At 39.2% G+C, this 25631-nt stretch overlaps 1 protein-coding gene across 3 annotated transcripts in view; it reads left to right on the forward strand.

Moving 5' to 3' along the window:
• The window catches only part of MCC (MCC regulator of WNT signaling pathway), a 387851-nt gene that overhangs the window by 119930 nt on the left and 242290 nt on the right, over positions 1–25631 (forward strand). Inside the window, exon 1 of one of the 3 annotated variants that reach the window (XM_031448803.2) lies at positions 25020–25596. The exons of the other annotated variants lie outside the window; for them this stretch is intronic. Coding sequence (XP_031304663.1) covers positions 25540–25596 — 57 coding nt within the window. The 5' untranslated portion in view covers positions 25020–25539. Of the gene's footprint in view, positions 1–25019; positions 25597–25631 lie in introns of those variants that run through there. 3 annotated transcript variants of the gene reach the window in all.

The following is a 25631-nucleotide window of genomic DNA, read 5'->3' on the forward strand; positions in this document are numbered from 1 at the left end:
TCAGCCCCTTTTTTAAGCCTGACCCTCCCCTAGCTATTACTGATGGTGCCATTTGTTTCTCTCAGGGGAGGGGGAAGGCACTCCTTGTTTGTAACACTGGCCTTCACATAAGCTCAAGAAGTAAATGTTGCCACTGACTAAGGCACAAAAAGAATCAGCAGATCTGTGAATTATGGTGTCAATTACCCTTCTATTGAGATGAATAATTTTAGTTATTAGGTTTTATTTCTTGTTTACAGATGTTAGTATGCTTCATATTAAAATAATAATAATTATTAGCAGTAGCAATAGCCATATTATAATAACCCAAATGTCAACTGCCCCTTTGTCCTTCAGTTTCAGTGTCTGTGCCATCTCCGATTTTGCCCCATTGCAACCCAGATTTGGAGCCCAGAGGGAAGAATCTATGAACACAAAAGAACTGGTGAACAATATTGATTTTAGTAAGGGGTGAGGACATGGAGGAGATCTGTATCACCTCCCTCTCCACCCCCCCCCCCCACACACACGCACGTCTTGTTAAACAAGGAGCATAAGTCTGTATTAGATACCTCTGTTCTCTAGAGACCCTCCCAGTCCAAGATCTGAGGCTTTTCTCTCTCTGTACTACACCCTCCTCCCCAGCAGTATCCTTGCTCACTCTTCTCTGTGTCCTTCTCCTTAGGAGGGATGGAAAGTGCTCTCCTAATCCGTTGTAGTTCATAAACCATCTTTTGTTACTAAACATGTCCTTAGCATCTTATGCTTTCACCTCTCATGGTTTTGAAGTGTTCCTGTCAAAGAAGCTTTCCTTACAAGAAATTCTAGGAGGTTAAATTTTCATTTCATTATAGAAATAGGCCTTATTAAGACAGAATCCTGCAATGAGGGACAATTTACAGAATCTGAATTCTAAACAGTCTGATACAATCCACCCCAATTCAGGTATCTTCTGTTTAACAATACTTAAAGGGGTTCATTAGCATAGGAATTTATGAAGATGACAAGAAGAGTGTTGAGAATGACTGAGCCCATACTTTGTAGTAAGAACCATAGAAAATTCATTATAAACTCAATATAGCACTGAAACTACACGTAAATACGATATGGTGATTTCTATAACAATCATAACTTCCCCTTTACTATGAAACCAGCTAGAACCTTTAACCAGACAGTCCTGGTTCTGTCTGGGTTCTTCTGTGTGCCCATAGTACTCTTGTCCCTAGTTCTGATTAATGGTTAGATGTGAGAAATTCAAACCGTATCACATTCAAACACATTTTCCCCACTTGTGCTCGCTAATGGTTTTAATCAAGACAAAACATCTATTTTATAACCAGAGGTGTAAATGAAACCCTAATTCATGTATTTGCTCTTTGTCTTCCCCCTCCCCACACACACACCAAGAGGCATCTCAGGTTACCTTTTTAGAATGCTGTCCAAATTCCCAGTTTCACCACAGCTTTCCAGAGTTCAGGACATTAAGATCATGTCTCTGTTAGACCCTGTTGGCTAAAAATATTACCAAAGAATCCAGAAAGGTAACCGGTATCAGAGTGGTAAAACAATATCAGGGTTGGCTATAGATGGATGTTTTAAAATTCCTGTGGAATTTAACTGTAGTGACTCCTTTTATAAGTAAAACACAGGCGTATGCTCTTAAAAGTTGAAAATCTGCCTTCAAATGAATTAAACCTTGATTGGAATGGTATCATGCATTGTAATGCTTTCCATTAAGTAAATGGCTTTTAGTTGTTCAATAACATATTCAAGATTATCACTAAGATTTAAGTTTTCCTGGGCCTACAGCACTTACGATTCTGGGTGATTGCCTAAGACAGCAACAAAAGACTTTTCAGGGAAGTCCAAGGAATAATATGAGGAGAAGAATGGCTAAGGTCCAGAAGGGGAAGAATTTTTTACTTCAAACTTGGATTTGGGTCATTAGAAATACATTAAGAGAAACTTGGGCAACCAGGACAACCAGAATTTGATATTCTTCTCCAGGCAGGTTTTGTTCTGAGGTTGAAAATTCAGTTTGAGCATATCTATTGTGTGAATTACTCAAAGTTTATCCATCTCTTCAAGCACTGCCCTATAATATATTACAGATAGCATTTGTTGACTAGGATTTGTGGTGAGAAGGACCCACTTTTTCCTACTCTCTACACCTTATTTATCTAAATGTGAGATATAAAAGTGGTGCCAATATCCTCTACAAAGTATATAGTCAACTTTTATTTTCCTTTTCTAATGAGCTAAGGGGGTAGGGTGAAATTCAGGAAATGAATATTTGTAAAATAGCAGCTCAGAGTGACAGCTGGAGACTTGAATGAGTTTCCAGCTGCCTTAGGATTCTCAGAAATAGAAAAAGTATTATTGGTACCTTTTTTTTCTCTATATTTTCTATATCTTCAAAACCACCTAGAATCAGCATTTATGGTTTTTATAATAGAGAAGGGGGAAAGTTTAAAATTTTTAGTCTATTTTTTAAGAAAAGTTTGAGAAGGATTGGTATTAATTCTTCTTTGAACATTTGGCAGAATTCACCATTCAAGCCATCTGGTTTTAGATTACTGATTTAATCTCTTTACAAGTAATTGGTCTGTTCAGATTTTCTGTTTCATCATGATTCAGTCATGATAGGTTCTGTGTTTCTAGGAATTTATTCATTTCTTCTAGGTTGTCCAATATCTTAGTGTACAGTTGTTCACAGCAGTCTCCTATGATTCTTTGTAGTTCTGTGGTATGAGTTTAATATCTCCTCCTTCATTCCTGATTTTATTCATTTGTGTTCTTTCTCTTCTTTTTCCTGGTAAATCTAGCTAAAATTTGTCAGTTTTGTTTATCTTTTCAAAGAACCAGCTCATAGTGTTACTGATCTTTTCTATTGTCTTTTTAGTCTCTGTTTCATTTTTGCTTCAATGCTTGTTAGTTCCTCCCTTCTACTAACTTTGGGCTTCATTTGTTCTTCCTTTTCTAGTTCCTTCAAGGGTAAAGTTAGGTTGCTTATTTGATACTTTTCTAATTTCTTGAGGAACATATTTATCACTATGAACTTCCCTCTTAGATCTGCTTTTGCTGCATCCCATAAATTTTGGTATATTTTTTCTTTTTGAGGGAGAGGTGATTAGGTTTACTTACTTATTTATTTTTTAGAGGAGGTACTGGGGATTGAACCCAGGACCTTGTGTATGCTAAGCGTGCATTCTACCACTTGAGCTATACCCTCCCCCATCTCAAGGTATTTTTAAATTTCTCTTCTGATTTCTTTTTTGACCCATTGTTTCTCTTTTTAGGTCTGTTAATTTTTGCCTTATACATTTAGGTGCTCGTATGTTGGGTACATAAATATTTACAAATGTTATATCTTCTTACCGGATTGACCTTTCTATCATTATGTAATACCCTTCTTTGTCTCTTATTACCGTCTTTGTTTTAAAGTTTATTTTGTCTGATATAAGTATAGCTACTCCAGCTTTCTTTTCGTTTCTATTTACATGAAATATCTTTTTCCATCCTTTCACTTTCAGTCTCTGTGTATTTTTAAACCTAAAGTGAGTCTCTTGTAGGCAGCATATAGATAGATCTTGCTTTTTTAGCCATTCAGCCACTCTGTCTCTTTGATTGGAGAATTTAGTCCATTTATATTTAAATTAATTATGGATAATTATTTTCATTTTGTTAATTGTTTTATGGCTGTTTTGTAGTTCCTCTCTGTTTGTTTCTTTTTCTCTTGCTCACTTCCTTTGTGACTTGATGACTTTTCTTGAGTGGTATGCTTATATTTCCTTCTCTTTATCTTTTGTGTATTTACTACATGTTTTTGCTTTATGGTTACCAGGAGTCTTATATAGAACAACTTATATCTGTAACAGCCTATTTTAAGTTGATAATAACTTAAGTTTGATCCCACTATAAAGCTCAACATTATTACTCTCCATTCCCGTGTTTTATGTTTTCAAAGCCGGCTGGGTTGGGGCCTTGTTTCTCAAGTGTATGTCTCAGAAGTTGGGATGTCCAATGTATGGTCCAAACCCTTTGTTCCTCAGGAAGAAGCTTCAGTTTCTGAGTTCCCTCCTGGTCGTGGGATGCCACACTAGGGGTGGGGTTCATAGTGAGATTGTGTCCCAGCCTCTTCTACCCTCCTGGATGTGGTTTTCTTCTCATTTGCCCAATATGTATTTGTCACTTAGCCAGGTTTTAGGTTTTTCTAAGAGGAAATTGTTCTATATGTAGCTATAGACTCAGTGTGTTCATGGAAGGAGGTGATTTCAGGATTTTCTTACATCACCATCTTGAACCAGAACTATTCCAAACTCATTTTACAAGGCTAGCATTACCCTGAAACCAAAACCAGACAAGGATGCCTCAAGAAAAGAAAAGTTCAGGCCAATATCCCTGATGAACATAGATGTAGAAATTCTCAACAAAATATTAGTAAACAAAGTTTAGCAATACATTAATAGGATAATATACTATGATCAAGTGGGATTTACCCCAGAGATGCAAAGGTGGTTCAGCATCCACAAATCAGTCAGTGTGATTATCACATTGACAAAATGCAGGATAAAAATCATATGATCATCTCAGTAGATGCAGAAACAGTTCTGATAAAATTCAACATCCATTTATTATAAAAACTCTCAACAAAATGGGTATAGAGGGAACTTACCTCAGTGTAATAAAGGTCATATATGACAAGCCCACAGCTTGTCATACTCAATAGTGAAAAGCTATAAGCTTTTCCACTAAGATCCAGAACAAGACAAGGATGCCCACTCTCACTACTTTTATTCAATATACTATTGGAAGTTCTAGCCAGAGCAATGAGACAAGAAAAATAAATAAAAGAAACCCAAATTGGAAACAAAGAAATAAAACTGTCACTATTTGCAATTTAATGGTATCATATGTAGGAAAATCCTCAAGACTCCATCAAAAAACTGTAGGAACTAATAAGTGAATTCGGTAAAGTTGCAGGATACAAAATCAATACACAAAAACCTGTTGCATTTCTACACACTAGTAATGAAATATCAGAAGGAGAAATTAAGAAAACAATCCTATTTAAAATTGTACCAAAAAGAATAGAATATCTACGGTTAAATTTAACCAATGAAATGAAAGACCTATATATTGAAAACTATAAGACATTAATGAAAGAGACTGAAGAAGATAAACATAAATGGAAAGATGGTCCATGCTCATGATTGGAAGAATTAATATTTTTAAAATGACCATGCTACCCAAAGCAATCTACAGATTCGATGCAATCCCTATCAAATTCAATGGCATTTTTCACAGAAATAGAATAAAAAACTCTTAAAATTTTGGGGGGACCATAAAAGACCTCAAAGAGCTAAAGAAATCTTGAGAAAGAACAAAGCTAGAGGCAGCATGCTCCCTGATCTCAAACTCTATTACAAAGCTTTAGTAATTAAAACAATCTTATTGGCATAAAAACAGACACAGAGATTGATGAAACAGAATACAGAGCCCAGAAGTAAACCCATGCATTTATGGTCATTAATTTACAACAGGGGCCAAGAATAATGGGAAAAGTACAGTCTCTTTGATAAATGGTGTTGGGAATATTGGATGGCCACATGCAAAAGAATGAAACTGGACCACTATCCTACACCATACACAAAAATTAACTCAAAATAAATTGAAGGCTTGAATATAAGACCTGAAACCACAAAACTAGAAGAAAACATAAGCAGTAACCTTCTTGACATAGTTTTTGGTGATGATTTTTTGAATTGACACCAAAAGCAACAAAAGCAAAAATAAGTAAGTGACTCTATCAAGCTAAAAGCTTCTGCACAGCAAAGGAAACCATCAACAAAATGAGAAAGCAATCTACCAAATGGGAGAAGATACTTGCAAATCATATGTTTGATAAGAAGCTAATATTCAAAATACATAAAGAACTCATATAACCTAAGAGCAAAACAATAAACAACTTGAGTTTTAAAATGGGTGGAAGATCTGAACGGACGTTTTTCCAAAGAAGACGTACATGTAGATGAAAAGGTTTTCAACATCATTAATTATCAGGGAAATGCAAATCAAAACCACAATGAGATACCACATTACACCTGTTGGAATGGCTGTTATCAAAAAGACTAGAAATAACATGTGTTGGCAAGGATATGGAGAAAAGCAAACCCTCATGCACTGTTGGTGAGAATGTAAGCTGGTGCAGCCATTTTGGGAAACAATATGTTAGTTCCTCAAGAAATTAAAAATAAAACTACCATATGACCCAGCAATTTCTCTTCTGGGTATTTATCCAAAGAAAACAGAAACACTAATTTGAAAAGTTATCTGTATATCCATGTTCATAGTGGGATTATTTACAATAGCTAAGGTACGGAAACAACTTAAGTGTCCATTGATGGGTAACTTGATAAATTATATATATATATATATATATATATATATATATATATATATATATATATATATATATATATAAAATTCATGATAAAAAAGAATGAAATCTAGCCACTTGAGACAATGTGGACAAATCTCAAGGGCATTATGCCAAGTGAAATAAGTTAGACACAGAAAGACAAATACCATATGATCTCTTTCATATGTGGAATCAAAAATATAAACGTATAGATAAAAAACTAAGCTCATAGATACAGAAGATACAGAGAATAGACTGGTGGTTGCTGGGGCAGGGGGTTTGAGGGATGGGAGAAATGGGTGAACTGGGTTTTTTTTTTTAGTTTAAATAAACTGAATTTTGTTTTGATTTGAAAAATAGATCTTAGTTGTAACTAGTATGTATTACATATAGTCATAGGGGTAGAAGAATACTTACCAACATGAAAATAGTGTTTATCTTAATCAGGTGAGTGGTAATTTTTAGTTTCTTCTCTTTTGCACATTTGCATTTCTTAATTTTTCTGCAATGCATATTACCTGCATAATAAATGAAAAATTTCCTACAATGAGCATTATCTACATAATAAAAAATTATTTATATTTTTAAAAAATTGTACCCATACCAAGAAGTAAATTTGTTCTCATTCCACATTAACATTTTAGGCTTCAGTTTCAGTTGTTCTGAGAATATTTCACTAAAACAGAACAAAATGGTTACTGAACCGTGAGTGTATGGTGAAATACCGTGTAGCCATGCTTTTCCTTTTAAATAAAAATTAAGCTTAAAAAAATTAGACCAATTGAATTTCCTAAAGCTGTTTATATAATTGTGTTAACTAAGGAAGTATGGATAGTATATTAAAAATATTTGAGAAAGTACCTTTAGCACCATATTGATACCTTGTTAAGAGAGAGGTGAGTGGATTGGCATTCAAGTCAGATCTCTCTTCACATTTCCAAAATCTGGCCAAATTATATTTAAGAGCAAGGCCTCACCAATATACTAACTCACATACTGTGGTTTTTATTCAATGATGTCCATGTGCCAGTCACAGGACCCAGCCTGGAATTGCCAAGAGGAGGGCGTAATGTGCATGGGAACCACTTTTTTTGAAGCAATAGTTTGGTCAGGGAACTCTGTTAATAATTAAACTAATTGCTGGCTCCTGAAAATTTTAAGATGTAAGCAGTATGCTCTCCTGATTCTAAAATAAACATGTATTTCTCCAGATGTAAATATTTGGAGCAAGTAGAGGGCTTGTAGGATATCGGGCTTCTTTGACAGTTAATACCCTGTACCTCCCAGGGTGACATTTAAATTGTTTTTTGTTTTTGTTTTTGCTTTTTTTGCGGTGCCTTTAGTGCATTTTCTTAGTCTTGTCTCAGGTATAATTTTATCACCATTGGAAAATCTGCTTCCTGACATGACCTGAATTTGTATTTCTTTCATTTTCAATGTATTTCTCACTTAGGAGTCATTGCCATCTCTGCTACTGAAATTCAGTTTTTTGAGACAAGCAATTTGTGTATGTGTGTGTGTGTGTGCACGTGTGTGTGTACATGCACATGGTTGTGTGTTACTACATAGCAGGTTTGAATGCATACATACGAATGTGGGTTTTTCTGGGAAAACATAGTACATGCATATAAAAATAGAGAAAGCCAAAATATTGTTTTTATTTTTGCAGAAGCTTATATACATTGTTAAACATGCTAGTGAGTCAAATTATAGAGGATTAGGAAACAAAATACTTTTGAAATAAGGATGTAGAAATGTCTTTTGGTTATTCTGTTTGACACATGGAGTTGGGTTTTTAGTATTTTATGGTGGGGTGCTCCTGGTACTCTAATAGTCGTGCTGTCATTCTATACTTTCTAGAGAAATAAGGAGAAGACCAGGACAACATGCCGGAAAAGGACCTTGTGTCTCAAGTGGCCTCTCTTTGAGTCAGGTTTGCTCAGGAGGAGGCTAGGTACTAGCCACTTCTAGCCTGTCTTCTCCAAGAAGTTTTGTAGGAAGGAGGGGCCTGGTGATGGCGTGCATGATGACGTCCTGCAGTAGTTTAACCAGGAAGCGTGGCGAAGGCTGCTCAGCAGCTCCTAGAGTCAGTACACTCGAGGACGGGGCTGTGCAATGTAAGTGCCCTATAAGAATTTGGCCCTGTGTTTAATTTTTAGTTTGCTCTGAGATTTGTGACACACAAAACTTCACTGAGTCACACATAGAAACAGATCTAGTTTCTTTCAAATTGAATTTTGATTTGAAAAATAGATTAGATCTAATCAATCTCCTTATATCTTCCCTGACTACAACTCAACAGAAATGCTCAGCCAATGGCACGTGCTTCCCCCGGCGTGGCCAGTGGTGGCACCAGGATTCCTGGCAGTACACCCATATGTGCCACAAGCAGTAATCAAACAGGACCATATCACAGGACAGAAATCGAATTCCCACTTTTGTTCTCTCTCAGTCCTTCTGTTTACATCAAGAGAAAAGCCTCACTTTGGTGTGTGAAGGTCTTTCATACCTCCCTGATCTTCTGAGCCATCCTTACAAGGAAAAGGCAGGCCCCAGGTTCAGAGATTTGGGTAGGCAACCGTGTTTAGCTAGAATTTAATTCAGCTGACTTCTGCTGATTGCAGAAGAAAAATGATGTTTTCTCTTGGTCATAGTATTATACATTTTTCTTTTTAAATAAATATTTTAAAGTATAAATCTATGAATTAGAGGAAACTATTAGTTAGACTGTAATACATATGGAACATGGTCTGGTAGAAGTAAATGGAACACATGAAAGATGGCCTTGGTAAACACTTGTGTAGAAAAAGAATAGGCTTTGGAAGCAGATGAGACAGGCTTTGAATTCACATCTCTGTTCAGGCACTTACTAACTTTGTGACTTTGGGGAATTTATTTCATCGCTGAGCTTTAGTTGTGTTCATCTCAAAATGGCAATAACATTGATACTATGTACGTATGTTAATTATGTAGTACAGTGCTTTAAAAAATGAGTGTCCTCAAAATGTAGTTCTTCCCCAGCTACCAACTCTTTAAGACTTCATTGCTTATATCTAATTTCCTTCGCAAATACCTCTCGGTCCATCTCCCTATGGCGCAGAATCAATAATTGGAAATCATCTGGTCTCCACCTCTTTCTAATTGATTTTCTTCCCCTTTGTCCTTATATGATTTATAAAGCACTTAGGTCTCCCTACGCATCTTGCGATACTAAGCTATGTAAAATCTTACATCTGTAGACTGTGAATAAGAAGGCTGAAATTAAATTCTGATCTGATTTTTTCTGGATAGTCACAAAATGGCTTTGGCATTTCTGGGCCATCTGGGCGCTGTGAGGTAGCCGACTTAATAGTATACCTTTCCCCATTTGCATCTTCATTGGCCCATCCCCACTGGCATTGTTGAAGACATGTGGATTGCATTATACTTTACACAGCCATATGCTACCATCTCATTTTTAAATTCTATTTATGGAATGAAGGTTTTATGGAAAACATTTTGCTACAGATTTGTCAGTGTGTTTAGGAAGGTCCATGTCATACATCATGACAGCTCTTTCCCTACATCGCCACATGCACTCACCTCCTTATTTGAAGTGCCTTCTTTAGCATCTGGCCATACACATCCCTTTTTGGGATTACCGCTCCTGCAGACAACTGCTGGTACACCTGTATGTATTTGAGTGATGGCACATTTGATTAAATAGACATGCCCATTAGAGTGTCATATGCTCAGATAAATCTCCCAATGTCCATTTTAATATAATGCAATAAATTCACTTTTCCAGCAAACTCAGAAATTGCAAGCCAAGCTCCATGTGGACCCAAGAGTCTGTTAATTCCACATATGGCCAATTCCCTGAAGGGAGATGTTTGAATACAGTTTTTTTTTAAGTGGGTTAGCTAACAGAAAATTTAATTCATATGCTAAAGTGTGTCAGGCAGCTGAGTGCCAGCGTTCAGTTCATCATTATCTTGAATTGTGGGTTTAATCAAGTTTCTTCACTTAATCTGAATGTTTGTTTTCAAAACCTAGCATCCCGCTTTAAGGAAAAAGCTCACCTTTTATTTCTTTTGGATAGTTCCCAGTTTTGTGAAATCTGATGAAGACAGCCAGTGAAGTGAATCTAATTTGGGTGGTTGAATACTGAGGAGGAATCAGGGAGACCGCATGGAGTGTTGCTTTCATTAAAAGAGCTTTGTCTAAGAAGACATTTTCACTTTACTTTTGCATCTGCTCCAGTATTATTTCCATTTTGCTTTGCTGAAATTAAAAAGGAATGCTATTAAAATGAAAACTTGGTTTTAGAAATATATATATATACACACACATAGGATCAAGGCAGTGGGTTGGGCTGAATGCTGTTATCTGACAGATTTCGCATGTCTGCCATGGATGGGAAAGCAGTTCAGTTTACTGTCTTGAATACAAAGCCAGAACATGTAAAGGTGTTTATTTGTTCAGAGCTGGGCATCAGGTGTAATAGAATTACTCACCATGTTTATGTGACCCTGCCTGTTATATCCCTGTAGTTGCTCATTCATTCATTTTTCAGATGTAAATTAAAAGTGGAGATTGTAGATTAGAAGTGCCAGGGCTCATGTGGGCGATGTGAAATGTAGTTTCTCTCACTCTGGAAACTTATTGGATCATGACAGAAATATAAATGAGCTCTCGGAGAATATTCAGCTCTTAGGAAAATTCATTTCCGTCGAGAGGAGGTAGGTGCCTTTGCTAGCAGATGAGGCCTGTAGATTTATTTTTTGCCTTGTTCTTGTTATTTGTTATTGTTATTTTAATTCAGTTAGCAATGCAAAGGACTTTCAGCAATATTCTCAAGTTATCTCTAGAGTCTTTCGATTGTAAATATGACTCATGGTAAGTAGATTCTCCTACTTGGTATTGGTAGAAGAGGCACCTTCTGAGAGTCTCCTTCATGCCCAGCAGTGTCTGGGTATTTCACAAGGAGAAAGAATCCAATCATCTCAGTCTCCTGCTGTCATTTTTCAAAAGGTCAAATGAAGAGCATTTGACCTCTCTGGATGCTATGAAAATTACTTACATAACGTACTTAATTTTGACTTTCTAAACTGGTTTTGGGCCGTGGAACTTAGCATTAAGTTAAACTATTTAAAATTGACAGTTTACTAAATTCACAAGGTTTAACCTAATACCTTTAAATCTGGGGGGAGGTTTACTTATTTATTTTTGGAGGAGTTACTAGGATTGAACTCAGGACCTTGTGCATGCGAGGCATGCACTCTACCACTTGAGCTGTACCCTCCCCACCTAACCTAATACTTTAAGTTGTTGAATGCCCACTAGATAAATAACTGTATTCAACGTACGAAGAGTATGCTCTAATTCTAACAATAAAAAAGATAGTACCTTTGGGAACTGCCATTGAAGAAAAGTTTGCTGACACGGATATTGTTAGGAATTTGGAGATTTCCTAGCAGGGATGCAGAATCTAGGAATTAGAGCATCAGAGCTGAATTCGGGATTTATAATTGAATGTCTTCTAATCCTGACCTTAAAAGAGCCTCTTCCATTAATAAGAATCGCTAACTATATTTGCAAAGGACATGAATGCTGAAAAGAGCTTATAATGTATTTCTTAAAAAAAATTTTTTTATTGCTTGATAGAGAACAAAGCTCACTGGCAGATTAAATCTGCAAACAAAAGAATCAAAGATGAGCATCAACAGCCAAAATAAGCCAAATCCTAGAAAGAGAACTAAAGAAGGTTGTGCTGAGCCTTCATACTGACTTGTCCAAGTGGTCAGTACAGCCCAGTGGAGACACATGTGGAGAGTTCAGAGTCCCCGTGAGGTTCTTTCCTGTTCCACGTCATACGTGCACTGAGCAGCACTCAGGACTTCTGGTTGTGTGTTATGCAGGGCTGAGTGAAACAGTTCTCTCAGGTGATATCACTGGCACCAGCAGCACTTAGGTAGGTGCCCTCTTTCTATTACGAACAAATCAGGACTTTCAGGAAAATGGAGTCCCCATAAAAATCTCAACAACAAAGGGTTACAGTTATCCAACCTTCACCCCCAAGTCCATCCGTATTGTACTCAAGCCCATTTTACTTCCAACGTGTGTAATTTGGCCCTAACAGAATTAGATGTTCCTTCTCTACACTTTTAAAGCACATTGTTCACATATCTCTGGGTTAGCAAGATGTCTCTTTTTCATGTCTACCTCCCCTACTAGACTGTGAGCAGATCAAGGACCGGAGACCTGTCTTCATGTCTCTCCAACCTATCACATTGCTTGGCATAGGCCCATTCGTTCATTTAATCTCTGAATCATGTATCCATTTCAAATTGGAGCCTCTTAATAAGTGTTCATTGACTAAATGGATGGATGAATGATATCCTTGTTTTAGAGCCAGCTAGAAAAATTCATGGGCAAATTTCAAGATGTTGGTGCGAGAAACTCTGTAGGTAAGCACCTGAGAAGAACAACTATTACTGCCATCTTAAAACCACTCAGTAGTTTCACTGTTCCTTGGATCAAGTGTGAAGCCCGTGTTCTACCTACTCCAGTCACTGCCTATCATTCCAGCCCCATTTCTTTGCACTCTGCCCTTTATCACTGTGTTACAGCCACACTGCTTTCTTAGAGTGACTCAGTGTCTGTGCTCCCCACCTGCAGGGCCTTTGCACATGCTGTTCCAGTGACCTGAACAGCTCTTTCCCCCACTCTTCACTTAGTTAACTTCTACACATCCTTTAGATCTCAGCTCACACATTTCTCCCTTAAAGAAGTGTTCTGTGGCCTCCCCTCCCCACCCAGTCTAGGCTAGATCTAGCTGTCATCTACTCTCATACTTCTGTATTCATGTCCTTCAGAGCACATATTGCAGCTTGTGATTTTCTGTTCATGTTTATGATTAAGTGGTGTATCAGTTACTTGTTAGCCACACAATGCCTTGTAATAAAACACCACGAAATCTCATTGGCATTCCACAGTAAGTGTTTATTGCCCATGTATTTGGGGTCAGCCGCAGGTTGGTAGGGCAACTGTTGTTCTTGGCTGTCTAGGCTGAGCTAGCTCATATACCTGGGGATCAGCTGGCTGACTGCTGGCCTGAGCCACAGTGTGGGTGACTGGGGCAACTGCTTACATGTCTGTCTTCCTCCAGAAAGCTGCCCCAAGCATCTCATGTTAGTGGCAGATGTGGCTTACTTCCTGCTTATTCTAGTGGCCAAAGTTAAGTCACATGGACAAGTCCAGAATCAGTGAGAAGGCGCTCTGTTTACATGTTTACAAAGAGTTGTGAAGGTGGGGCCATCATTGTGTTCTACCGCGTGTGACTCTAGGATCAACTGAGGACAATGACGGCATCTCTTTTTATTCACCGTTATATTGCTAGTACCTAGCAAAATGTGTGAACATTGTAGCTGACAATTAAATATTTCTTGAATATGAAAAGGCATTAATTTGATGCCTTGTCTCAAGAAACGAGAGAGATGTTCACTTTTGAAGGAGGGTCCTGCCTTAAGAAAAACGCAAGAAATTAGTTTAAAATTACCCATTTCTTGCTCTTCAAATTCCCAAATTCCTCCAAATAACAGCTGTTTGTATCTTGGGGTTAGCTTTTATCTCCCATGAGATTTGTTTCCTGCTTTGTCATTGATACCAGTAGTGGTATTTGAAATGAAAAGAGGTAAACATCAGCTGTGTGAAGAAAGAAGTCAAAAACTTATTATTTTGGATGTGAGGGAAAAACAAGGGTAGCTTTCCTTATTTTGGACAGTGGTCTTTGCTGCCTTCTCATGTGCCATGGACGTTAGCTGATGGGCTAAGAGAAGGCTGAGGGTGCTTTCAAATAGTTGTGTTCCTAACAACTGGAAAAATAAGCCAGCTATTGTGGTTAGTTCTGGAACATGAAATCCTAAAAAGGTCCATACAGGTATGAAACACAAACAGGAAGGAACCTGTGCTGGAAAGGAAAGGACAGGAAGATGGGCATTGTCAAGAGCGTGGAACACGAAGTGGGTTTCATATTCAGAGAGAGGTAAAAGGGTTGGGGGATAATGATTCAAAAGCTGTTAGAAAATCCTTTAAGAGTATGACAATCGTTTAATGGAACCATATAATTGGGTATCTTTAATAAGTTAATTCTTTGATTCTGTCTTCATTTAAGAAACATGACCTCTTTTGTCCAGGGGTGATATGAAAAATACTTGACAGTGGGGACTAGCCATAGCAATGGAGGAAGGTTCCAGAGCCCCTGAATGGGCCAAGTGTTAGGCCTATGACTGCTAACCTGTGGAAAGGAATGGGGGTTTCTAAAGGTAGGAATGGGGGTTTCTAAAGGTAGAAATGGGGCAGCCTGGGCAGCGAATGGTCAGGGAGTGGGCACTCTCTGATTTGGGGCAGTGGTTATTTACCAACTGGAACAGAATTGTTTCCGTTTTCTAATACTGATACAGCCATGAGAGTCCTGGTTTTCCCTTTCCTTAGTTGAGTTGAGCATCACAGCTTAGCCTTTAATGGGGCCATCAAGGCCAGAAATGCCAAAGGACTTCAGAGAAAAGAAAGATCAACACATAGACAATAAGTGTAGGCAAGGATGTAGAGAAATAAATAAACCCTCATATATTGCTGGTGGGAGCACGAAATGGTACAGCCATTTGGGGAACAATTTGGTATTCCTCAAAATGTTAAACAGAATTACTATATTACCAAGCAATTCCATCCCTAGACATTTACCCAAGAGAATTGAAAATATATGTGTACAAAACCTGCTCACAAATATTCACAGCAACATTATTAATAATAGCCAAAAAAAAAGGAAACAACTCAAATGCCATCAACTGATGAATAGATAAACAAAATGTGGTATAACTATATACGATGGAGTATTATTTGGCAATAAAAAGGGTTGAAATATTGATACATACTACAACATGGATGAAACGTGAAAATATTAGGCTAAGTGAAAGAAGACAGATATAAAGTCCACATACTGTTTTATTTCATTTGTATGAAGTGTCCAGAATAGGCAAATCATTCCATAGAGACACACAAAGTAGATTAGTGGTTGGGATAATTAGGGAATGATGGCTAAAGAGTATAGGTTTCTTTTGTGGGTGATGAAAATGTTCTAATTAGATAATGGTGATGCTTGCACAACTCTGTGAATATGCTAAAAATCACAGAATTGTACATGTTAAGAGGTAAATGTGATGGTAGATGAATTGTATTTCGATAAAGCTTATAAAATATCTTTAAAAAGATTTACTTGTACAATGACATGAAAGAAAGCTGTATTTTAGAAAAAAATATCTGGGCTAGACTATGCAGAATGATCTGGAGTTGAGTCATATCATTAAGTTATAGTTACCAAAATACAAAAAGACAAGGCCTGGAAGATGTTGCTAGCAGGAAAAGTGGAGAGTAAGTGGAGAAGAAAGGGCTGACTGACTGGAAGAGGAGATGAAGGAAAAGGGAACTGAAAATGACTCCAGAGTTGTTTGACGGGAAACTGATTCCATTTACAGAAATCTGCAAGCTTTCTTAACCTGGTTTTTGGTGGAACATGACAAGTTTAGTTTTAGACATGCTTCACGGTGATGGCAAGACTTAAAAGTGTATGGAATCACATGAAAAAACGTTAACTGGAGCACAAGGAAGGGTCATGGCTAGATATGCCAATTAAAGAGCATTTGCTCAGAAGGGAACATCTGAGCTCACGTGGCAATCGTGCAAAACAATTGAGGATGGCTGGGAGAGAGAAGTGGACTTATAGGGATAGGCAGATCCCATTGAAAGTTATTATAAAATATTGGCTATAATATTATAAATCAACATTATAAATCAACTATACTTAAATAAAATTTTTTTTGATTAAAAAAAAGATAGGCAGAACCCATTCCTCATGACTTAGATTATCCCTATAGGAAATCTCTCTACCAGAGCACCCAACATTGGCATTTGGTGGACTCAGGGATGGGAAGATGGCTTTCCCCAGCCTGTGTCTCAGATCCTCATCCATCAGCTTGGTATGATGCCAGGTGAACTGCCTCCTTTGTCATTAGGTCTGGAAGCATTATATTATATTAATTCTTTGCCCCTTTTTGGCAGCTGCTGCAACATATTCTAGCTAAAAGAGACAAGGAATGATGCTGTTTCAGCGTCCCAAAGAGCTCCAGAAATAACAGTGGCAGGCATTTGGAATTCATTTAATTGAAGCAAGTTCTCCAAATTTTACTGCATCTACTTTCATGCGTCTATTTAATGTATCTTTCTTTTTCTTCTCTGGAAGATTGATCATATGCAAGTACTCCTCAGAGGATTTAAAACTTTTTTTACTTCCTTGAATTTCCAAATCTCTAATCTCACCCTGATTATTTTTCTCTTTTCCACAGAGATTTTGATATAGTTTAAAGAAATCTGGAGAACAAATAAGATTTTTGAAAAAGACTGAATATTTAAGGCAAGATGACACAGATACTAAGTTTTCAGCTCCAAAATATCTTACCCGACAGTGAAGAGGTTTTTGAAGCATCACATGATGCATGCATGCAGTAATGAATCTCAGCTAGGAATTCCCCACTGATAATGTCAGGGATGTGGCTGCCAAGTGATTCTAGGTTAGTAGAATGCCTAGGCTGGGTGTGAGGCAGTCCATGAATGTAATTAATGAGACAGACACACCGCAGGGGTGCTTTCTGTGCTTGAGTTATATTTGCAGTCGAGAAAGCTGGGTTTTTGTTTGTTCTATGTGTAAGGTTTAATCTGGAAATAGTTTTCAAGTATTTCTCTTCTTAGCAAATTTTAAACATAGACTAACGAAATGATCTATTGCATTCCATTTCCCAGCAGTCATTGAGTCTAAAAGCAATGTAGCCTGTTTTATAAACAATTAGGTGAAGACCCAATCCGATGGAACAGACTTCAGTTATCAGTTTAGGGAGGGGTCCACTGTGCTAATAACTTACAGTCTCTTATCCCAGGCAAGGGACTCCAAGATAGCTTGACTGAATGGGCGTGGTAAAGGGAGAAAAGCTCAGAAGTAGAAGTCAGGTTGGGTTCAAGGTCTCACCTGATAGGTCAGTAGCAGTGAGGCTTTGGGCCACATGCTTCTCAAAAGTAATCTCCGTGTACTGTCTCAACTTTTTCACTTCTGAGTCACTATTCAATCCACATTAATCTAGCCTCTACCCATCTCCACCACTTAATGAAATTGCTCCTCTCCAAGGTCCGCAGTAATCTCCAATACCAAAGGACACTTCTTCGTTGTCACTTTCTTGAACTCTCAGCAGCGTTCCACATGGGTTGCCACTGTCCTTGACACACTGGTCTCATGGCATCTGTGATGTCATATCTTCAGTTTTGCTCTTCCTCACTGGTTGCTTTTTCTTTATCTTCCTTGCTGGATTCTGTTCTTCTACCCTCTGGAAATATTGGAGCATCTCAATGATAAGTCCTGGGATTGCATCTTTGTACTCAGTCTCTCCCTAGGTGACCTCATGTGTTCTTGTGGCTTTTAATATCAACTATCTAGTCTGACTCTCCCCTGAACCCCAAACTCATTTATACAACTGTTATTGGCATCCACTTAGATGTCAAATAGGAATCTCCAATTTAACGTGTCCAAAATGAAACCCTTGATTCTCCCAATCCCAGTCCCTCCCCACACGCAGTTTTTCTGCCCCAAAACTGATGGTCATCCTGATTCCTCCATCTGTTACCTGCATCCAATCATTCACCAAGTCTGACTCAGTTTTATCTAAATAATGTATTTCAAGTTTATCCATTTCTCACCATCCTCATTGATTTCATTGGGTTTCAAGCCATACGTATCCTCTTAAAACTGCAATAGCATTTAACAAGTTTTCTTGCTCTACTTTGATGGCAGTACGACCCATTCTTTACATAAAGGCAAAATTATCCGTTTTGGGCTTCTTTTATTATGAAGACTTTCAAACATATAGAAGTGGACAGAGAGAGGAGTATGAACTCCCATATAGCTGTCACCCAGCTTTAACAGTTATCATTGCATACTAGTCTGTTAGATTGGAAACCCCATCTATTTCCTTGCCTCTAGTATTTTGACACAAAACCCAGAAATCATATTATTTCACCCCTAAATATTTCAATATATATCTGGAAAACGTGACTTTTTAAGGATAAACACAAGACCATTAACACATGTTTAAAAATTAATAATAATATAAAATAGCATCAAATATTCAAAAAGTTATTTCTGAATGTCTCAAAAGTATCATATTTTTTTACAGTTTATTTGACTCAAGATCCCAATAAGGAGCACATATTGCAATAGGTTGATCTGTCTATAGGGTTCTCCTATTAATATCTCACTCATTCACTTGCTTTTTTCTCTTCCTTGCAATTTACTTGTTGAAAGAACCAGATTGTTTCTCCTGTAGAGTTATAGTCTGGATTTTGCTGATTGCACCCCTGTGGCTAATGTGACATGTTCCTTCTTGTTAAAAATTGCTAAGATGGCTTCATAGGTGGTACTGTATTCTTCCATCATAAGTCATGTATTTAGTTTAGGTGGTACTGTATTCTTCCATCATAAGTCATGTATTTAGTTTTTGTGATGTTAGTAGCCATTGTGTTTTACACCCAAATTTATTAAATCATTAGAGATTGCAAAATAGGGATATTCTAATTCCATCAATACTTCATTTGCAGGAATACTCATATAAATGAGGAACTTTCTTTTGTCTGTTTTTTAGGCTACCTATTGTTAAAGATTGTATAAGAATAGATTACCTTTTTAAAATGTAAATTGGACCATGTCTCTGCCCTGCTTAAAGTCTTCCTGTGACATCTCCATGAACACAGAATGAAATCTATGGCCTGCACACACACTGCATGATCTGGCTCGTCAATCATTTCTTCATCGTTTTCCATCATAGTGTCTACCTTTTTATTAAAATTTAAATTAAATTTAAAACTTGAAGTTTATTGGAAAGGTCAAGCCCTTTTCTGCCCCAGAATTTTTGCACTTGCTCGTTCTTCCGCCTGGCCATTGTCCCCTACTTTTGGCCAGTGGACTCCTTCTTGACCTTCGTGCTGAAATGTCATCTCCTCATCAAGGCCGCCTCTGACTGCTTCATTTAAGAGGCTTGCTCTCCCTCATCATAGCTCCAGCTTAATTCATTTAGAGCATCCACCATAAGCTATAACTCTCTTCTATATTTTCTTATTAATCATTTTCCACCAAGAATGCTAGCTCTGTGAAAGCAAGGATTTTTTCCGTCCCATACACCGCTGAATCCCAAGGCACAGCACAATGTCTTGGCACCTGGTGGGTGCTTTTCTGTTTTTGAATCAACACCACAAACTTCCTGACCCTCATATTCTCACCTCTGTAAGTGGAATACAGGGATGAGCTAGGTGATTGGAGGATTTCTTCTAGGTTTTTATTGTCATTCTCTGAGGATACAGACATTAAGACAAAGAACATCCAGTGCAGTGCTTCCTGAATTCTTCATGTTGTGGCATCTGGAGCAAATGATGTCTGATAGGGCAGGCCATGGAGGCAGGCTGCAGGCTTGCAACCTGGGACTCAGTCCTGGCTCAGAGCCTGAGAGAAGAGCTGGTGTGGTGACTGAACAGAGGGCCACAGGAGTTGAGTTAGGCAGAGCATTTCTGGACTCATGGGGATGGGCTTATAGATTTAGGGCAGGAAATTCTTTTGAGCATATACTTTGAGGACTCCCTGACTTTTATGACTCTCAAGGACTCAGAGGACTGGAACTTCCTGCAACTCCACAGGGTTCTGAAATCCCCCTTTCCCCTGAAAAGTCACTTTCTTTTCAGGAAATCTCACCAATTTTGCACTATTTGAAAGCATTCTCTTTTACAATGCAAATACTTTGGACATGGTTGAGAACATTATGAGTATTTTTCACCTTCGTGTGAATTAGCTTAACCAGGCTACTTTCTTCCTAAAGTCTGAGGTATCAACGTTCGGTTTCCCTTAAGAGACTCAAGGGGGAAGGGGCAATTGTGGGCTGGAGGAAGACAGTCTGACTTAGCAGAGTGGACTGCTGCCACGGACAAAGCTGGCTTGGACATCCTAGGGGTAGAGACCAGGGCTTGGTCAGCCAGTCCCAAAGTCCAGTCAATTTCCTTAATGTGAGAAGTTCAAGACTTTTACCCAAGATCAGTTCCATTAATGTGATGTTCATTACCAGTATAGGTTATAGACAAGACCCAGAATAGAATCCTGACTGTGTAGAAATTCACTGATGTCAGCAGCCATACACACAGGGGCCAGCAGAAAGGCAGTGCCAGTGTGCCTACAGCGTGTGATCAGGGCACAGACCCATCCACTCATGCAAAAGGCACCTTCTGCTTTCCCAGAAACTCTCCCAGGACCACTGATGCCTCCTTTTCTCCCAGAAGTCAGGGGAGAAGAGATTAGCTTCTAGGGAAGACAAGGACAGGAAGAGTGGAATCCAGAGTATTGCCCAGTCAGAAAACAGGTTTTCCTCCTTCTCCCAGAACTGCCCCCTGATCTTGATAAATTCCCCTGCCACTTCCTATCTGCACCCCTGGATAGGAGCTAACTGTCTGCTGAAGCAGGACTTGGAGAAACTCTTAAGAGGGGCCATACTGAGGCAGTCATAATGTGAAAGGATTTGTAGGCATGCACAGTTACGCACTTAGCAAACAACAGTGAGCACTAATCTTGCGAACTTTTTCTTAATATATTGGAAATGCCCTTGGGACTTCATTCCCCTTTGGTGTGCTGACATGATATGCTGAGGCACTCCTTGCATTTCTGATCTGCTTAGGACATTGACCCAGTTTCATTCGTATCTAAAGCAACATCTTAGCTTTCTTGATAGTAGAGATTCCTAGCCACCTAAGAGGTGAAAAAAATGACAAACCATTTAAACCAAAGCAAAACAAACACCCCAAAAAACTTCATTTCATGGAATTGTAGATTGGGAGAAAAGTAATTTGGACTCCCCCTTATTTCATAAAACTACTCTGTATACCACTGGCTTTCGGTGTGTCCCACCAGCCTTTGATCTATGCTTGAATCACTTCAGTGGTGGGGATCACAACTACTCTCTTCTCCTTGCCTTGACAGACAGTTCCATGGTCTTCTTGTTCTTAAATTAAATTTTGATTATAAGCTATCATTACTCTTCATTACTCCTCCACAATCACACAGAGGAAGTTGGATGACTCTTCACACAAATGCTATTAGTGACTATGTATCTCTGAAGTCTTCTCTTTACTAGCCTATAAAGTCTCCAGCTCTCCCAGCCGTTCCTGGTCTCCTGGGAAGGAGCATCTGAATTCTCCTCCTCTTAGAGCCTACTCCAAAGCTAATCTCATGAGTTTTGTCTTTGGCCCCTTTCCTTCCCTCATTTTTCAGGAACTTTGCCCCGTCTCCCTTTTCTCTCTGTATCTCCAGGGTTTCCCTTAGCCTCAGACTACAAATACACCCATTCTACCCTCTACTCAACATTGCTTACTTACTGGAAGAAACTAGTCCATCTTTCGATTTCCTGTCACCTTCAAATTTATGGAAAGAGTAGTCCACGGCTACTTCCCCTAGATCCTCCTCATTCCCTGTGGTAATTTACATTCTGTTTCCTTGGCTTGGTAGAGATTTATCTTCGAAGGACATTAATGTCTTCGAAATGGTCTTTTATCAGTCTTCAGGCTTCTCCCCACTCTATAACATATATTGATGCTGTCCCTTCTATCTTGACATCTCCCTTAGACTCCCAGACTCAGAGATCTCCTGGTTATCTTCCTATTTCTCTAACTGGCCTCTCCCACCATTTCTTGTTTTATTCTTTCCCCGCCAAGAAAAAGACTTTCCTTAGATAATATCCTCAGGCCACTTCTCTTTTTTCTGTCCTCTCTTCCTTGGCAACTTTACCTGTTTCTGTGGTTTTATTTATTGTTCTCATAGGGGTAACCCCAAACCCCCATCTCTGTCTCAACCTTGGTTTATCTCTATAGCTCCATTTCAAGCTTTCTTCTAAATGTTTTTACTTGAAGATGCTACCTTAAACTTACAATATCCCAAATGTAGTTTCTTTCTTGATCTATTTCTTCTCTGGAATACCTATTTTTGTTGGGTACATTGCCCCAAACCCCATTCAGCCAAGTTCTAGATCCTACAGGTCATTTTTAAGCTCTCCTCTTTCTACTCCAGTTTCTTTCTACTCTCTTTCTACAGAACCTCTTACATCTGCCTCCTCCTGTCTATTTCCATTGTCCCAACTTAATTCAGGCCCTTTTAACTTCTTGCTGGATCGTTGGGATAGTCCAGTTGGCATGTCCATTTCCTACTTCCAATTTACCACATTTACTGCTGCCAGATTGTAGTGAAGTTGCATCTTATGTGGGGATTAAGTATTAAAGTCATTGTTAAAGAAGAAAATCCCATGTAGTCAACATTGCTCTTGAAAATGCCTTATATTGTCCATAAAGTAGAATCTGCAGACACATTGCTTCTTAATAAGTTCAACAGTGCCAATTTTTCCTCCACTCTTGGAACAGATCACTTTTCTTTTGGTTGAACACCAGATGAAGTCATTTGCTTGGTTTTAGGGGCCATCTAGTATGAAAAATATGTTTCTTTAAACACCAGAATCACACTCAACACTAGTCTATTTGAATTCATATTAGTTAACTCATGAGTGTGATACAAATCCACTGGAATGTCTAAAAAAGCACAGCTTTGATCCTGTTATTTCTGTGCTCGAAAACCTTTAGAAGCCTTTTTTTCCCTCATTGCGAATCAGAAGTCCCATTTCTTTAGCCTGACACTCAGAACTGTCCACAATCTGGCTTCAACTCACTTATCTAATCCTGGTTCCATTCCAGAATAGAACAACCTGCCCTTCCCCACACATATTTTGCATATTCTAGTTACCATCCCCATTTCCTCTTACAGTGGGAACCGCATCCACGGATACCTTCTTCTCACTCCCCATCTCTGTGGGTCTCAGCCATTCTTCAAAGATCAACTCATGCTGCATCTCTTAAGATTCCTTCACAGAGTCTCCACCCACCCAGCCTAGCCAAAATCCTATTTCCCTCTCTGAACTGCAATAGATCTTAGTTTATCCTGCTTTTATGGCAAGTATCCATTTCTATTTCTATTTAGAACTGTCATTTCTCTTTATGTTTTATGAGGCTATAAACACTTTATGGGCAGCTTGAGTCTTCTTTATATTTTTATAATTTTTCACTACCCTCCCCATCTTCAAGCACACAGTCAGTCTTCAACAGGTTTTAATGAATAAATAAGTAAAATAATGTGGCTTCCCAACTCCTCCCATGCAGAAGAGCTTCTCCTGATGTTTTCTGGTCTGGCAGTGCCCTAGCACTTGGGACCTGTGCTCCAAAAAAGCTGCCAACTCTTCTTCATCCCAGTAGTGCCTTCATCAGGCAGTGAATGAACTCAACAGGAAGGCGCATGGGTAAGACGATCTATGCAAATGGTCAAGCTCTTTGCTTCTTCTTAAAAAGCAAAATAAACATCCTACTTGATTTTAAAAAAAAGAAAAAGACCTTGGATATTAACAATACAATGGCTTTTTCGTAGAAGGCTTCAGGAAATGCCAAGATCAGTCATTGGAGATGGAGACATTTTGTTCCCATTGTGTAGAAATTGACTGATGAGGCCTTTTAAGCAGTCCTGCAGACCTACTGGTAAAGGATCAGAACATTTCTCAGTGCATCTCAAGTTCAGTGAGACTTTAACCTTTATAGAGAGAAAATCCTTCCCCCTACCCGCAACCCCCGCAGCAATTCCCTGCTCCTCCTTATACACTCAAACGGATTTTTTTTTTTACCTCAGGGAAACTCAAGGCTGCAGGGGAGCTCTGATTCCAGGAGTCCACTGGATACAACAGCCTCTTGAATTTTTTCTGAATTCATACTCCCCCCACCCCCAATACAAATCTCGCTTTGCTCAGATAAACTGTAAGGTTTTTAAAGGAAGGTCTGGGGGTTGAAGCGGATGGGAAATGTAATATCTTTAAGGGCTGTTTAAGGGTTGGAGAGGATGGGAAATTTGAGTCTGTCTTACATCTTTCATGTGATGGATCATTTTAATCTTTATTAAGAACATGCAGAAAATGCAATCTGCCCCAGAGAGAGAGAGAGAGAGAGAGAGAGAGAGAGAGAGAGAGAGAGAGAGAGAGAGAGAGAGAGAGAGAGAGAGAGAGTTTGACAATGAATTTACACCCTCAGTGTTGACTTGGACTGATCAGGGAAAATGACTGCCCCACGCTCTTGTAAAATCTTAATGTACCATGAAAAGTGCACAGGGCTGCTTGACGTACAGTGTTCAGAATTGTCTTGACCTTCTTAAATTATGGAAAGTGGCTAGTAGGAGGGAAGTTTTTTGTTTTTGTTTTTTAATTTTCCTGCACGATTACTCAGGTGGCTTTTCCTGTTTCTTTTCTCGTCCTGGACTGAAGTCCTGTAATTACTATCGCAGAGACCTGGAAGGATGCCTGCACTCCCGGCGAGGTCTCCTCTGCTCGGCCTCCCCCCCCCCCCCCGCGCCTTTTCTCTTTCTGGCCCCGCCTCCTCCGCTCGCCCCGTAGCCAGCAGCTAGACAGCTGTATTCAATCAGAGAGCACTTACAACTCCAGACGATTCAAACGGGAAACTTCAGCGTGAAGCGCAGCCCGGCTCCGGCTCTCTCTAGCTTTCTTTCCTCCCCCGGAACCCGAGGTGGAGATTTTCCTCGCCCTGGTTTCTTCGGGAGCTCGCCGAAGCCCTCTAGGGGGCCGGGTCCTGCGGGGGGGTGCCCTCCAGTCTGGTAATGGGGGGCGGCGAGACGCCGTAGGACAGGCGAGGCGGCGCTGCGGGTGGCACTGCCCCGGTCCCCGCGCGGGCTCGGCCGCTGCGGCAGCTGCGAGCGCGCCACGCCACCCAGCCTCCTGCAGCAGTGGCTCGTCCGTGAAACGTGAGCCGGCCGTGTTCCTTTGAGGAGTGCCTCCATCCATCGTTTGGGCTTCACCACTGTCCTGGGTGAAAATGGCTGTCTAGACTAAAATGTGCCAGAAGGGACCAAGCAGTGGATATCCAGCCTGTTAAACCCAACTCGTAAGCTCCGAGACTGGAGGAGGAGGAGCTCGGCTCTGAAAAGTGCAGTCATGAATTCTGGAGTTGCCATGAAATATGGAAACGACTCCTCGGCCGAGCTGAGTGAGGTAAGAAACAGCTGAGGTCGGGAGCTCTGGTTTCT

Source organism: Camelus dromedarius, chromosome 3 (genome assembly GCF_036321535.1).
Source record: "Camelus dromedarius isolate mCamDro1 chromosome 3, mCamDro1.pat, whole genome shotgun sequence".
NCBI classification, from domain to species: Eukaryota; Metazoa; Chordata; class Mammalia; order Artiodactyla; family Camelidae; genus Camelus; species Camelus dromedarius.